Source organism: Coturnix japonica, chromosome 3, assembly GCF_054131305.1.
Source record: "Coturnix japonica strain WE chromosome 3, WE-NBRP24, whole genome shotgun sequence".
NCBI lineage: Eukaryota > Metazoa > Chordata > Aves > Galliformes > Phasianidae > Coturnix > Coturnix japonica.
The window spans coordinates 101330510-101344446 of NC_140665.1; the positions used below are offsets into that span (position 1 = coordinate 101330510).

General features: G+C 44.2%; 1 protein-coding gene across 1 annotated transcript; it reads left to right on the forward strand.

The window, feature by feature from the left end:
* Window positions 1-3053: 3053 nt before the first annotated feature.
* On the forward strand, window positions 3054-5098 carry LOC116653208 (gallinacin-10). The gene is made up of 3 exons (XM_032443794.2): window positions 3054-3175; window positions 3464-3596; window positions 4705-5098. Exons 1-3 carry the CDS (start codon window positions 3118-3120, stop codon window positions 4718-4720), a joined length of 207 nt encoding a protein of 68 aa, XP_032299685.1. The 5' UTR covers window positions 3054-3117; the 3' UTR covers window positions 4721-5098.
* The last annotated feature ends 8839 nt before the right edge of the window (window positions 5099-13937 follow it).

Here is a 13937-nt window from a genome sequence, read left to right on the forward strand (position 1 = left end):
TTCTGCCTGTCTCAGGTTTGTGTGCCTTTTTGAGGATGCTAGGAATTTGCTCATCCATTGGCATTCTCTCATTTAGAAAAACCTGTATGCTTTTCTTTAAATTACCCAACATGTACTTGGTTATAAGAGGAATGTAAGATTCCAGACCATGTTCTTTCATCTGGTTTGCTAAATTTTGGAAGCTTAAGACAACTGAAGAACAAAGCATTGACAGATTCTATTTGCTTGCTTTGCTTTTGACCAATGAATGATGAAGCACCACAAATATCAACCACTCTGTATGTATTGCAAGGATTTGTGCCGTAATTAGGAATGTAAGGAGAATACTGAAGTATTTGTTGGGGTAAACATGGTGTTACTGGTATGTAAGTGTATGTTATTCTAAATAATCATGTGCCTATGTAGCTTTAAATGCATATTCATAGTTAAAATGGCAAAATCAAGACTTACCTGTGCCCAAATACACCTGAATCAATAAACGCTCCTCAAAGCATAACAGTTCTCAGACCCTACAAAGAGCTCATCCCCAAGTTTTACTGGTCGTTAGCTTTTTAGCTGTGCTTAAGAGAGCTCTGAGAAAACACTGACACAAAAGCAAACAACAATGCATATGGCACCCGTTATGAAGCACCTTTAGCTGGAGATAGTTGGTCAATCAAGAGAGGAAGAAAAGAGGGAGATATCCACATGGGCCCTTCCATTCATTATCAGTATGTTCAAGGAACGTCCAAGGAATGTTTAGATGTTGTGTTGAGGCACATGGTTCGGTGAGAGCTATTAGTGATAGGTGGAAGGTTGGATTGGATCATCTTGTAGGTCTTTTCCAACCTTGGTGATTCTGTGATTCTATGAACATTTCCAAGGAGTTCTTTCTGTCATATCCACATTGCAGCATTCCTAAATCAGTGAGACCCCTTAAAACCTATTTGCTTAGCTCCATTCTCTTGGGGTAGGCACCTACAGCTCCTGGAGCTCCCAGATTGTGTCTGGAAGTCAACATTCAACTGAGGCTCCAGTAGAACTCCTTCCTGGCCCTGGCAGCCATGGGAGCAGCTCTGTGCACACACCGGCATGTTCCAGCTAATGGTCACTGCAACACCAACGGCTCTGCTCTCAGGGCATTCTGTACAAGTTTGTCCTGGTTTGAAGCAACCACCCTGTACCTGTCTTTGTTTTTTGTTAGCAGTCAAAGTCATGGAATTTTCCTATTGCTCTGAATGATATTTTCAGGCTGTACACATGCTAGCAGAGCTTAAAGCATTGCTTGCTTTACTGGAGTGCTGCTCTCCCCCTCTGAGATTTAAGTGCTTGTGTCAAGATCTGTGAACGCTATGGAAATTTGCACCAGTGAGATATTATCTGTTTGATAGTAGATGTAGTTTAATTTCATATGTGGGGACCAGCACAGCCCTGAAAGAGAGCAGAGCTTGTTTAAATAGTGATAGGATGAGAGGGAATGGCCTCAAATTGTGCCAGGGGAGATTCAGGTTGAACATTAGGAAACGCTGCTTTTCCAAAAGAGTGGTCGGGCAGTGGAATGGGCTGCACAGGGAGGCGGTGGAGTCACTGACACTGGGGGTGTTCAAGGAACATTTGGACATTGTGTTGAGAGATATGGTTTAATGAGAACTATTGGTGATGGGTGGGTGGTTGGACTGGGTGATCTTGTAAGTCTTTTCCAACCTTGGTGATTCTACTGTTCTATGATTCTGCGGTTCTATAAATGCTGCATGTGGTAGCAAAGTCCCCACCAGTGGATAATTTCCAAGGCAGTGGTTTGAAAAGTACATTCTGGAGTGCTGAGCAGCCCCTGGCCATTTGATTTTATGGATGAAAGAGTAAAAACAGTCTTTACCTCATTGTTATTCACTGCATTAGGAGGTAACTCACCTGGCTGCTACCTACACGTGCTATTTAGCATGTAGATTAAACATAAGCATCAGTCGTGTTTTCATCTTGCTGAGAATTCTTAGAACAAAAATAGCATCAACCTCCACTGAAATCTAATAAATGGAGTAACAAGGAAGCAAACCACTGAACCAGAATGCCAGAATCAGGAACTGAACCAACATCTGTGCTTTGAGCTGCTTCAAGGGAGGGTCAGGTGGGGGTGAGGGAAAGGTTCTGCCCCAGAGGGTGGTGGGCATGGCACAGCTCCCAGAGCAGTGAGCACAGCCCCAATCTGCTGGAGCTCAGGGAGCACTGGGATACCAATGGGTTTGGGTTTGGGGGTGCTGTGTGGGGACAGGGGTTGAGCTCAGTGATCCTTGTGGGTTCCTTCCAACTCGGAGCATTCTATGATTCTGTGACACTCAGCACTTCAGGCAGACCTGCATGTCACACAAAGCAAATTCATCTTTGCCAGGGCTAAAGGTAGCCACTGAAAGGTCCTCCAACCCAAATGGTTCTAGGATTTTATGATCCCTCCCATACTATCTATAAATCTCTTATGGGTCCATACTGTTCTCCAAACCCTTTGGGGCAATAGGAGGGGAAATAAAAGTAGATACCAAAAGCTGGTGAAAAACACAAAGTGTTCAAGGTGGGATGAGTGAGAATTAAGGGAGGGAGAGACCTTTGTGTCAGCCCTCTGCACTGGGTGAGGGTAGTCTGGAGCTTGCGTAAAAAGCAGCAAAACAAAAATGCACCAAGACTGAAATGTTTCCCGTTGCTTTCCCTCAGTAAGAGGGATGGAGAGACAAACGTAATAGGACTCATAAGGAAGCAATAAGGCCCGGGCCAGTGCTGGGACTGGGCTCCAACAGCTGACTCCCAAGCCCTTTGCATGTTCAATGCCCATGCCCATCCAAAAGCCAGAGGTTTGGGGCTTGGCTGGTAGCCCCATTATACAACTGGCCGTCACGGTCAGTGGAAATTCACTGTTGCATATTGCAACATTTTCACCAGATATTTCACTGCAGCCTGTGATATGGGGGATAACCGACTGCTCGACAAAAGGTTGGCTGCAGTTACTTATTGACAGAGCACTCAGCCGTCAAACTTTGACAGTCCCACAACCCCTATAAATGCCAGGCACCTTCCATTGCCTCTTCCTCAAACAAACATCATCCTCCTTCAGTCTGTGAGAAATTGGGGCACACGATCCAGAACTGAGCCATGAAGATCCTATTCCTGCTCTTCTCTATTTTCCTCTTCCTCTTCCAGGCTGCTCCAGGTGAGATACAACATAAATCTGAACACCGAAAGGAGATGGAAGCACAACTGTGTGCCTAGGAGGAGAATAAGCTGTGGCCAACTGAAAGGCAACATATGATGCTGGTGCTATGCACTGGATTAGCCCAAGAACATCCATTCTCAGGCAGATTATTCTTGATAAAAAAATCAACAGCATATGATTTATTGTGCATTTCTCCTTTACTGCATTTGTCCTTTATTGCATATTTATCCTTTATGGCATATTTATCCTAAAAACTGAGATTTTAACACCTTCCTCTCCCCACAGGCTCAGCAGAGTCACTTTTCCCTGACACCGCAGCATGCAGGTCTCAGGGGAATTTCTGCCGTGTTGGGGTATGTCCCCCCACCTTCACCATCTCTGGATCGTGCCACGGGGGGCTGTTACACTGCTGTGCCAAGTAAGTGCTGCAGGGTGGAAAGGAAAGCATTTTCTTTGCCTGCTTCTCCTTTGTACAGGATGCACACATCCGTTTGGGAGGGGTGGGGGGGTAGGAGGTCTTGCAGAGCAGCTGTTTGTGAGCAATATGTGTGGAAGATGAACATAAATATATTGTTATGGAATCATAGAGTCATAGAAACACCACGGTTGGCAAAGACCTCCAAGACCATCCAGTCCAACCATCCGCCTACCACCAGTATTTCCCCACTAAACCTCCTCTTTTCATGCAGTATCTAAATATCTATTGAACATCCTCAGGGATGGTGATTCATCAAGAAACATCACTTCTTCCTCCCACAGCTGTGCATGTCTTAGGCGTGAATTTGTGATTGAATGAAAGCAATTTGTATTGCACTTTTGACCTTGGAGACCAACTTCTAATGCATGCAGCTCCCCTGGTAGCAAGACCTTTTCTTTTCTGAAGGATTTAAACACACAATTGAGGAGTGCCCTTAGGATCAACCATACTCCTCAGGCATTTACTTGCTTAGAAGCTGTCAGGCTGTGGTTTCAAGAAACCCAAGCCACACCAATGTTAGGACATTATATCAGTGACGTTAAGGAAGCATCCGTTTAGGAATTTGGGAAAACAAACAGTACAGAAGCAATCTACTATTAAATGATTTTGCAAAGGAATAACTCAGTCCCTCTGTCTTCCTAAAGTATCATTCACTTTAGGACACAAGTCCTATAGCTGCTAAATAGAGTGGTGACAGCAGATGGCAGATTATCAGCACTGAATGTCTCTTAGAACTTCTGCTAGGTCTGAAATGATATTCTGATGTACAATATCTCCTTTTTCCAACTGAGAATTTAATCTACTTGGAAAGAAATTGGGCACAAAGGATTTGATTCAATAAGCAAAACTATGGTGCTTAGTGGCATTTGAGGTGCCTTGGAGTATCTAAACAATATTTATAGGTCTGGCTGATGGAGGTTTTTACAAACTGCATCTCAAACCCAACATATATGTTTATTCTTAATGGTAACCAGAAGTAATTAAGTCTTTCAGAACCCGAGCTTCATCCCACTTCAGCAAAGTAATGAGGTTCTTTGTATCCTTACAGGATTCCGGCAGAGTAAGGAAAGGCTTTCACTGGGTCAGTGCCCTCGTACCAGCATCATTCCCACTGCCTTGAGGAGCTGATTTTGATGGATTCCTCCTCTGTCTAAACCCTCTGCAAATGACCATTCAAAGAAGCTTCCAGAGGGCACGTCCTGTTAGCACCCTGCTTCTGGAGATCCAGGTTTTCCTCTCTGAAGTCACTCCCTTTTTTAGCTTTTAATTAATACACAAGCCACTTTGGCACCTTGGCCACCTATTCCAGCCTACCTCACGGGATGTTTGGATGCTCAGTCATTTCGGGTTCATGCAGCTCTTGAAGCATATGAAGCAATACGTATAATACATGCAATAGTATTTTATTCACACACCCAAATAAATGTCTTTTAAGCCAAGAACTATGATCTCTTATTGTTGCTAAACATCAGACCTGCATTCAGTAGCGTTCATACAAGAATACAAGCGTTATGTATTATAAGAAGTGGAAAATAAAAAAAAAACCAACAAATCAAACTATTTCTAGTAGATACTGTGGGTATGGCTTCTCTGTATTCCAGAAAAGAGGGAGAAACAGACATAGCCAAGAAATCTATAGTGTTAAAATGCAAAACCTGTATGTTTTACAGCATACCCACCTATGATTACAGCCTCGCAATCAACCTTTTATCTCCCATCACAACTAGTCATGGAAGCACAAGGTCTGGTTTGGGAGTCAATTTCTTACGTCTATCATCCTGAAAGGTTGTTAGGGCAACACGAGGTTGATTTCAAATAGGTGCATGAGAAACAAAATAGGAATTTCCTCATGGCAGAGGAGCCTATTTTTAGGTAATTGACATGATTCCCACATCTCTGAATCTGGATTTATATCCAGCCACAGAAACTGCTCCTTCTCCACAATTGGAGCTTTTTATATGTCAGTATATCTATCTGTCTATCTGTCTTTATGTCCATCCTTTTATCTATTTCATTTCTCTTATGAAGAAAGGTTGAATGAACTGGGCTTATTTAGCTTAGAGATGACAAGGCTCTAGGGAGACCTCATTGTGGCCTTCCAATGTTTGAAGGGAGTGTATAAACAGGAGGGGGAATGGCTGTTTAGAAGGGTGGGCAGTGACAGGACAAGGGGGAATGGTTTGAAACCGAGACAGGGGAGGTTCAGGTTGGATCTTAGGAGGAAGTTTTTCCCCCAGAGGGTGGTGACGCACTGGAACAGGTTGCCCAAGGAGGCTGTGGATGCCCCATCCCTGCAGGCATTCAAGGCCAGGCTGGATGTGGCTCTGGGCAGCCTGGGCTGCTGGTTGGTGACCCTGCACACAGCAGGGGGTTGGAACCAGATGGTCATTGTGGTCCTTTTCAACACAGACCATTCTATGATTCTATTATTCTATCCTTCTATCAATCTACATTTGTTTCTGTGGGAAGGTAGAAGGATTTATCTCAATCAGAAACAGAAAGGAAATGCAGAAATCAGAAAAGTTGAAATCAACAGAGAGGCTGTGGTGTGGTATTTTATTTCCTTCCTGTGGTCTTAGTTTCCTCATCAAACTCACCCATTTTGCTAGTCTGAAGAGCACAACAGATTCAACTTCTACCTATTCAGTTCACTGGGTGCAGACCCAGAGGAGGAAGAGGAGAATGACCAATCTTCAGATGACTTATTATTTTCACAGAATAGATGGATCTCTCCTTTTAGATAAAACATCATAAAGAAATTACAGTGTCCTTAAATGCCTTAAAGCCTGATAATAGTTTTTTTAACTCCATTCTTTACATACTTGAGGTGACATAAGCTGTTGGGGCACCTCTTTTGTTATACTTCTTGAAGCGTGGTGACCTCCAGTTCCCCCTAAAGGAAATCTTTGTTATTAACTCTGGTTAAACTCAGATTTCTTCCTTGTCAAAGTGAAGCACATCTGTAGTGTATAAGTCGTAAGAGTTCCTACTTGTCTCTAGATGCTTCATCTCACATCCATCAAGGGCTTTTGCTTCAACCAGAATCCACCTGCATCACTTTGATGGCTTGAATCTCTCATACACTGATTACTGAGTGTTCCCCTCAAGTCATCCCTTATCCCATGTCTATTGAGAGTGTCCCTGGAGATCTGAAGGAAAGCAACTGGACCAAATCTGTTTGTCAGTGCATCTCAGTGACGATTCAAACCAGATGATACAAACCAGAGGGAAAAAAAGAGACCTCCCAAATGCTGCACACCTTTGAAAGCTAATGCAGGACCTTAGAAAGTCTCTTTCTCAACTACCTGAAGGATGGACCAGTTTTCAAAACAGTGATTGTGATATGGACTTTCCAATAACTTGCTGCTCAATGACTTCTCCTCCTCGTAGCTCGCTTCTAAGGTAGGAAGCCAGATTGGAGGCTGTCCTATGGCCGACCTTGCACAATCACTTCAGGCACTAAGACTCCCTCTGAAACCTAGTTTCATGCATGACAAGCCTCTATCAAGTGCTCTGTCAAGGGTAACGAACATCCTGCACCTTCCACCCACTGTTACCATCACTGTGTATTCAGATCTCTGAGACTCTCACTGGTTTTCCTTCCTCACCCTCTCTCATACTCTCGTACACTGACCTACTGGTTTCTCTGTGTGCTGGGGACTGTTTGCCAGCATCTCTTGGTTCTCAATGAGAAGGGAGAATCAAGGCACACGACCCAGGCTCCCAATCCCAGGCCACCTTTGTGGGTGCTGTTATTGCCTGGACTGTGTTTATCTTTCAATGGAAGGAGACTGGGGAGGGAAATGAGGAAGATGGAGCCATTCCCCTTTTCCTTCCTGCTCATGACAGTGTTTGGGTCCAAAGAGCACTGAATAGTGTGTAGCACCACGTGCTGATATCAGCAGGGTTTGCTCAGCAGCCTCACTCCCAAAACAAACATCCCTGGGACAGGCAGGAAAAGGTTATGCAAGAAGGAGACAAGTGCGTCTTCCTTCTCCATTAAATCCTGTTATTTTTGCAAACTTGATAGCAAGCAGCTTCACCCTTGATGTCTCATTTCTTGCTGGTCTGGAATTCAGTTTTCTCATCAGGAGTTGAACACAATGATCCTTATTGGTCTCTTTCAACTCAGGGTATCCTATTGACTTGCGGAATCAAACTCTATAATCCAGAGATGGGTTATAAAGCAGGTATGTTTATTCCAGCGTTGCGCAGCGCCGGGTGCAAGGGGGATAGCTCCACCAAACTTGCACACCGTAAGGAGAAAAGTGTGTTACAGATATAGGTTAAGCTAATACATAATCAATAGTCTCCTCCTCAGTTTGATTACATATTCATTACATTCCCTATGGCCCCGTTCCCCACGACCCCATTCCCTCATTCCCCCTGACCCCATTCCCCGCGACCCTTGCCGATGTTTTGGGGTGAAATTCTTCTTCTGTTTTCTTCTTGGTGTTATCTGCTGTTATTGTTCTCCCATGTCGGCATCATCTTGCCCGGGGGGAGGATCTAATCCTTCTTGTCAGAGGTCTCCGGACAGTTTCTTCTTATCTTTATTGCCCTCTTCTCTGGCTTTATTTTGACTAAGTGTCTGCAATTCCCCCTTTCCCTGCACTTTTAAATGTACAGTTACCCTTTGTCTTGGTTTCTGTGAAGTTCCCCTTTCCCTTTCTATAGCAAAGTGTTACCTTACCATCATTTTGAGGCTTTGCTCACTCTTCAATTCCCCCCTTTTCTTTAATCTAGCAGGCTTTTACCTGCTAGATTCTTAATGGGTCTCAAAATAGGCTCCGCTCTCTACCTTTTTGTCTCAGCTCATGTCTCTTCCAAACCTCGTATTCCCTTCCAGTACCTTGGTACAGACACAAAAGACATCTTATAACAACACAAGTAAAACACACCAAGAGTAGCAAGGTGATGCAGGCTAAGAAAAGCTGTTTTAGTCATCCTAAATTTGGCAACTAGTAAGTTTATCCCATGATCCAGAGAAAACTATTCCCCAATCGGTGTTATCCCTGCCTACTCCATGTTGCAATGCATCTTTGGATAAACAGGATACCTCCTTTTGGATTGTCCATCAGGCATCTGCAGCAGCATCCTCAATTGTTTCTAAGGTTACAGAAATTTTCATACAGCGATACCCCCCTTTTCTTGGGAGTTCTGTGAACTCAATTTGCCGTTGTTGCCCTGGAAGGCCCTCTCCCATGAGGCCCACTTGTGCCCTGTTCCTGGTACTGGGACTGTACTTTGTAGTGTTGGTTTGCTCAATATATTCTCTTATCTTCCCTTATAACCAATTTCCATAAAATACTAAAGGGCATAATAATGTGTCCATTTGGGCATGCACACATCTGTCAGCTTGCTCTCTTCCTTTCTAAATTATTAATTGGACTCCTGTTCTCTTTAGAATATTTTACAGGTTTTGACTTGGCTTCAGAGATTTTAAGTTTACCGTCTGGAATTGAAGCCCTCTTCAACTGCCTGTTCTGCCACCTGATCTATCATCTTATTTTCTGTTTCCTGTACAGTGTTACATTTCTGATGTCTTTTACAACATATAATAACCATTGGTAGATTTAAATCAGGCTGTTTTTCTTGTGTGTGAGCAATCCTTGCTCTTTTCAGATGGTACTATGAGCGTGTGGCACATATATAGCATCTGTCCATATGATTAAAGCTCTCGTCAAGGCAGTTATTTCAGCCTTCTGAGGGGAAGTCCCCACAGCTGGTGGTTGTGCTTCGGTCACCTGCTCAGTAGCAGTTACTGCATGTCCTGCCTAACAGTCTCCTTGTCTCATAAAACTGCAGTTGCTGGTAAACCAGGCGTCTTCTGCATCTTCTAAGGGTTTGTCCTTCAGGTTCGACTGACTGGCTGGAATGTGCAGCTTCAGTTGATTTAAAGCAGTCATGTAATACTGGTTCTCCGGGAGTTCCGCTAAGGAAAGATACTGGGTTGACAATATTAGTCACAATTATTTCTACATCACCCTGCTCTACCAGGATGGCCTGGTATTTCAGGAATCTTTGGGGTGAGAGCCAATGAACTAATGTCCCCCTTTTGCCTCCAATACAGTAAACACTGTATGAGATATTAAAACTGGTATCCTTTGGCCCAGTGTAGATTTATGGGCTTCTTGAATATTGAGCACTAGTGCAGCCACTGCCCTCAGGCACCCTGGCCATCCCTTACTCACTTCCAAGCTGTTTGAGGTTTACCATCAGTCCGTAGCTGTGTATCCATGGTCAGCACCCTCCTGTCATTCCTGGGAACGTATGGAGTTCCTTGACAGTTTGCAGCTCAGGGGCTTAGCAGATGGCTTCTTTCTTGGCAGTCCTTAAGGTCCAAAGTCCAGCTGTAATTTCTGAGTTATTTGTGCTTTCTGTAAACCAAGAAACTCAGCAAACTCTCAGTCTATTGTACACAGTCCTTTTGTCGCTGTGGCATCCACATGCTCCAGTAAAGTTCCACCCTAGGATGGAGGATCCCAGGTCTCAGGCTCACAAGTTGACCGGTTCTCAAAAATCATTAAGCTGTTCTCACAACCCTGGGTAACACTGTCCAGGTTAACTGAGTCTCTTCTCCCTTTATTAGGGCTTTCCTATTCAAAGGCAAATAACCTTAGGCTTCCTTTAGCCAAACCAGGCAGAAGAGACATCCCTCAAATCCAGAAGGTAAACTCCACCTAGTCATTCCTTAACTTGGTTGATAAAGTGCATGGATTTTCCATCACTGAGTGTATCCATTCAACAATTCTATTACTTGTCCTCATGTCTTCTACCAAACTACCGAAAATTTAGCAAATTGGCAAAACTGGAGTTTTGTACTTGGATTCCCATTCAATTAGTAATTCAAACTCAAAAAAATTATCTATTATTTCTTTTATCCTTCTACAGTCACATATCCTCAAAGGGCATCACTTTACCCTGAGTGGGTGAGCTCTTGCTTTTAACTTAATTTTTGGCCCTGATGCCCACACCCCTAAGTGTGTCTTATTTGAGATTGCTGTGGCTCCTGGGGGTATAACATTGTTTTTCCCAGTTTGTGTTAATAGTCAGACTTACAATTCTTAATCAGCCAATATTGTTTGACCCTTAGCTGTATTCCTACTTGTTTTCTTAGCTTATATTTAATTAATTCCAAAAGTAAGCCTTTTCTTGTTGGGCAGTAGCACCTACTAATGTTACAAAACCATCTATGGGTAGTAAGAAGCTCCCATATCCATCAGAAAATGAACTACTTTATCCTGCTTCCTTAGCTGCAGTTTCATCGGTGTATCTGCTAGGGTAAACTTCCCAAGTTCTCATTGTTCAGTTCTGCAATCAGAGGCAATTCCTTCTCACTCAGCTTGGTCGGATTTCTCTACCAGTGTCCCACTGCATTTGCACACTGCTTTCATTCCAGCGGGGCAGAGCCCTCCCTGGGCTCTTCAAGCCTCCCTCCCCCCCTTTCCTCGTGGGGGATGCCTGGGTCCTATGGCCCTACTCTAGCACCACAACAGTAACAGCTGTTATTATTCTCAATTTCCTGAACATCTCTGATTCTCAATCAGGTGTTTGTTTTGTTTTCTATTGTTGTTGTTGTTTGTTTGTTTTCTTCTTATTGTACTCCTCTCTTCAGACCTGACATCCCTGTTTTTATCTTTGCCTTCCTCAACCTGTGTCCTTCCCAAACTTTTTCGCTTTCCAAACTAATCATTACATTTCACCTCCTCTCCAGAGCCATCCAGTGCTGCCCAGATTTCAGATTTCCCACATCTCTGCACATGAAGGCTATTCTCACTTCCAATGCCCTGTCCTCTCCACCTCCCCCTTTGCAGTTTACAGCAGCAGTCTCTGACCCTGGCTCCCTCTCCCACTCTGAGAGTTCTGATTGCAGGGGAACGGTGTGGGGGGGGTTGTTCTCATGCTAGCACAGATAAACTCACTTTCTCTTTAACCCTTTTTCCTCTGTACACTATTCCACTATTTGTACCCTCAGTTACACTTCCACATACCCTCAACTATACTTCCGTATGCCATTAACAACTACACTTTCTTATACCAGCAAAACAGTTTGTCCCATTCCCTTCAAAACCCACAAATCAAGCAACACAGTTCTTCAGTTTCCATAAACACCCTTACTACCTTATAACTTTCCCTTAGCAATCCATATCGTTCAGTTATAAACCTCTCGCCACAGAGCCAGCACTGACTGACCCACCTCCCTTACACCTCTTCGCAGGCAGAACACAGCATCACATAAATGGCTTGATACTCATTCCACACAGACATCCCTCTATATGTTCATTGTCCCTGTCCTCTAGCTTATACATCAACCACCACTGATTACAATATTTAATCAGAATTTTTTCCGACTCAGGGTTTCTCTTGATTTCCCAGCAATATCTCGCCAATGTGCCAGTATACACCCCAGGGGTGAGCGCGCAGGGACCTCTTTGCTCTGTGATTTTCCCATCGTAACTTAATATAAACCACCGTATTCTTTTATAAGTAAAACCACTTCTGACACAACAGTATCGTTATGACTTATGACCACGTACTTTACAACAACCGGTAACTAATAATACAAAATAAACACGTATTAAAACAAAGACAAACAAGTATTGGAGACAACTTTCGCTTCGTCCGTCCCCGGCCGTTTCCCTCGCGGGAGGACGGAACCGCGGGTCGGGACTCCACACTCGCCCCGCAGCTGTGCTGCGTCTCACTCACACCACACTCACACGACAAACAAATTCAAGCAAAATTACATTTTCATATATCATTTGTTAAGCTTAACCAAAGATGTTAAGAACACCGGTGCTAGTTGTTGACTTAGGTCACCTATATAGACAGCGCTGTACGATACCAATTATCCCAGGATTACACAAATCACCCTGTACCAGAGAAAGCAGACAAGCTCTGCCCAATTAGCAATCACCTGAATGTGAGCAATAGCTCTTTTACCATGCGTACGACTTACTGGCCCCTTTGTAGGCACTCCCTAGGGAGTCCTAACCCAGCCGGCAACCTAACCTAACCCGTGAGCTCACATCCCTGGGGGGGAGCACGCCGACTCCACTGTGCCCTGCGTAGGACGTCTCCTCACGACTTACGGGTCCCCCATTTCACATACCTGGTCCGCCGATAGATGGTTCTTGTCTGCTCCTGCAGTGATCAGATGAGGGAGGGGAGTCCTTCCGAGAAATCTCGGGGCGCGCCAAAGGCGTCCCCCTTCTCAGCTGGTCCCGCAGCCAAACAGAGGTAGTCCCATCTGGGGTGCCAAATTGACTTGCGGAATCAAACTCTATAATCCAGAGATGGGTTATAAAGCAGGTATGTTTATTCCAGCGTTGCGCAGCGCCGGGTGCAAGGGGGATAGCTCCACCAAACTTGCACACCGTAAGGAGAAAAGTGTGTTACAGATATAGGTTAAGCTAATACATAATCAATAGTCTCCTCCTCAGTTTGATTACATATTCATTACATTCCCTATGGCCCCGTTCCCCGCGACCCCATTCCCTCATTCCCCCTGACCCCATTCCCCGCGACCCTTGCCGATGTTTTGGGGTGAAATTCTTCTTCTGTTTTCTTCTTGGTGTTATCTGCTGTTATTGTTCTCCCATGTCGGCATCATCTTGCCCGGGGGGAGGATCTAATCCTTCTTGTCAGAGGTCTCCGGACAGTTTCTTCTTATCTTTATTGCCCTCTTCTCTGGCTTTATTTTGACTAAGTGTCTGCAATTCCCCCTTTCCCTGCACTTTTAAATGTACAGTTACCCTTTGTCTTGGTTTCTGTGAAGTTCCCCTTTCCCTTTCTATAGCAAAGTGTTACCTTACCATCATTTTGAGGCTTTGCTCACTCTTCACTATAAAGACTCCAACACAGAAACACATCTGATCAATGCAAAACTGTCAGCCCAGGAGGTGAAAAGGGAAGGAAACACACATGCATACTGTACATACATCTGCTGGGTGTTGTGCCTATCACATATCACAGGAAGATATGAGGCTCACTTGGAGCTCATGAGGCCATGGTAGTGCATGAACCTACATTCTTATACATGGTCCTACCCATCCCAGTTTGTTTCAACTGCTTTGCCAGACATGGAACACCATTCCCTCTGTGCACAAGCATTAACTGACTTCTTGCTATTTATTTTTGCACAGAAGCAGTAAAAACTTAAGCACCCTCGTGACTTGATTTCATTAATGATTCTTGGCTTCCACCATTTGCCTAAAGAAATAGCAATAAAACATGCGCAGTTTTCATATGCCTTAAGAGTGGCATTTCTCCGTGATA

What these genes read in the sequence shown, in the direction of transcription:
- LOC116653208 (XM_032443794.2), top strand. Translation starts at nt 3,118, where the DNA reads ATGAAGATCCTATTCCTGCTCTTCTCTATTTTCCTCTTCCTCTTCCAG. An exon ending in CCTCTTCCAGGCTGCTCCAG is followed by an intron (nt 3,176 to 3,463) that starts GTGAGATACAAC and finishes CTCTCCCCACAG; the next exon opens with GCTCAGCAGAGTCACTTTTC.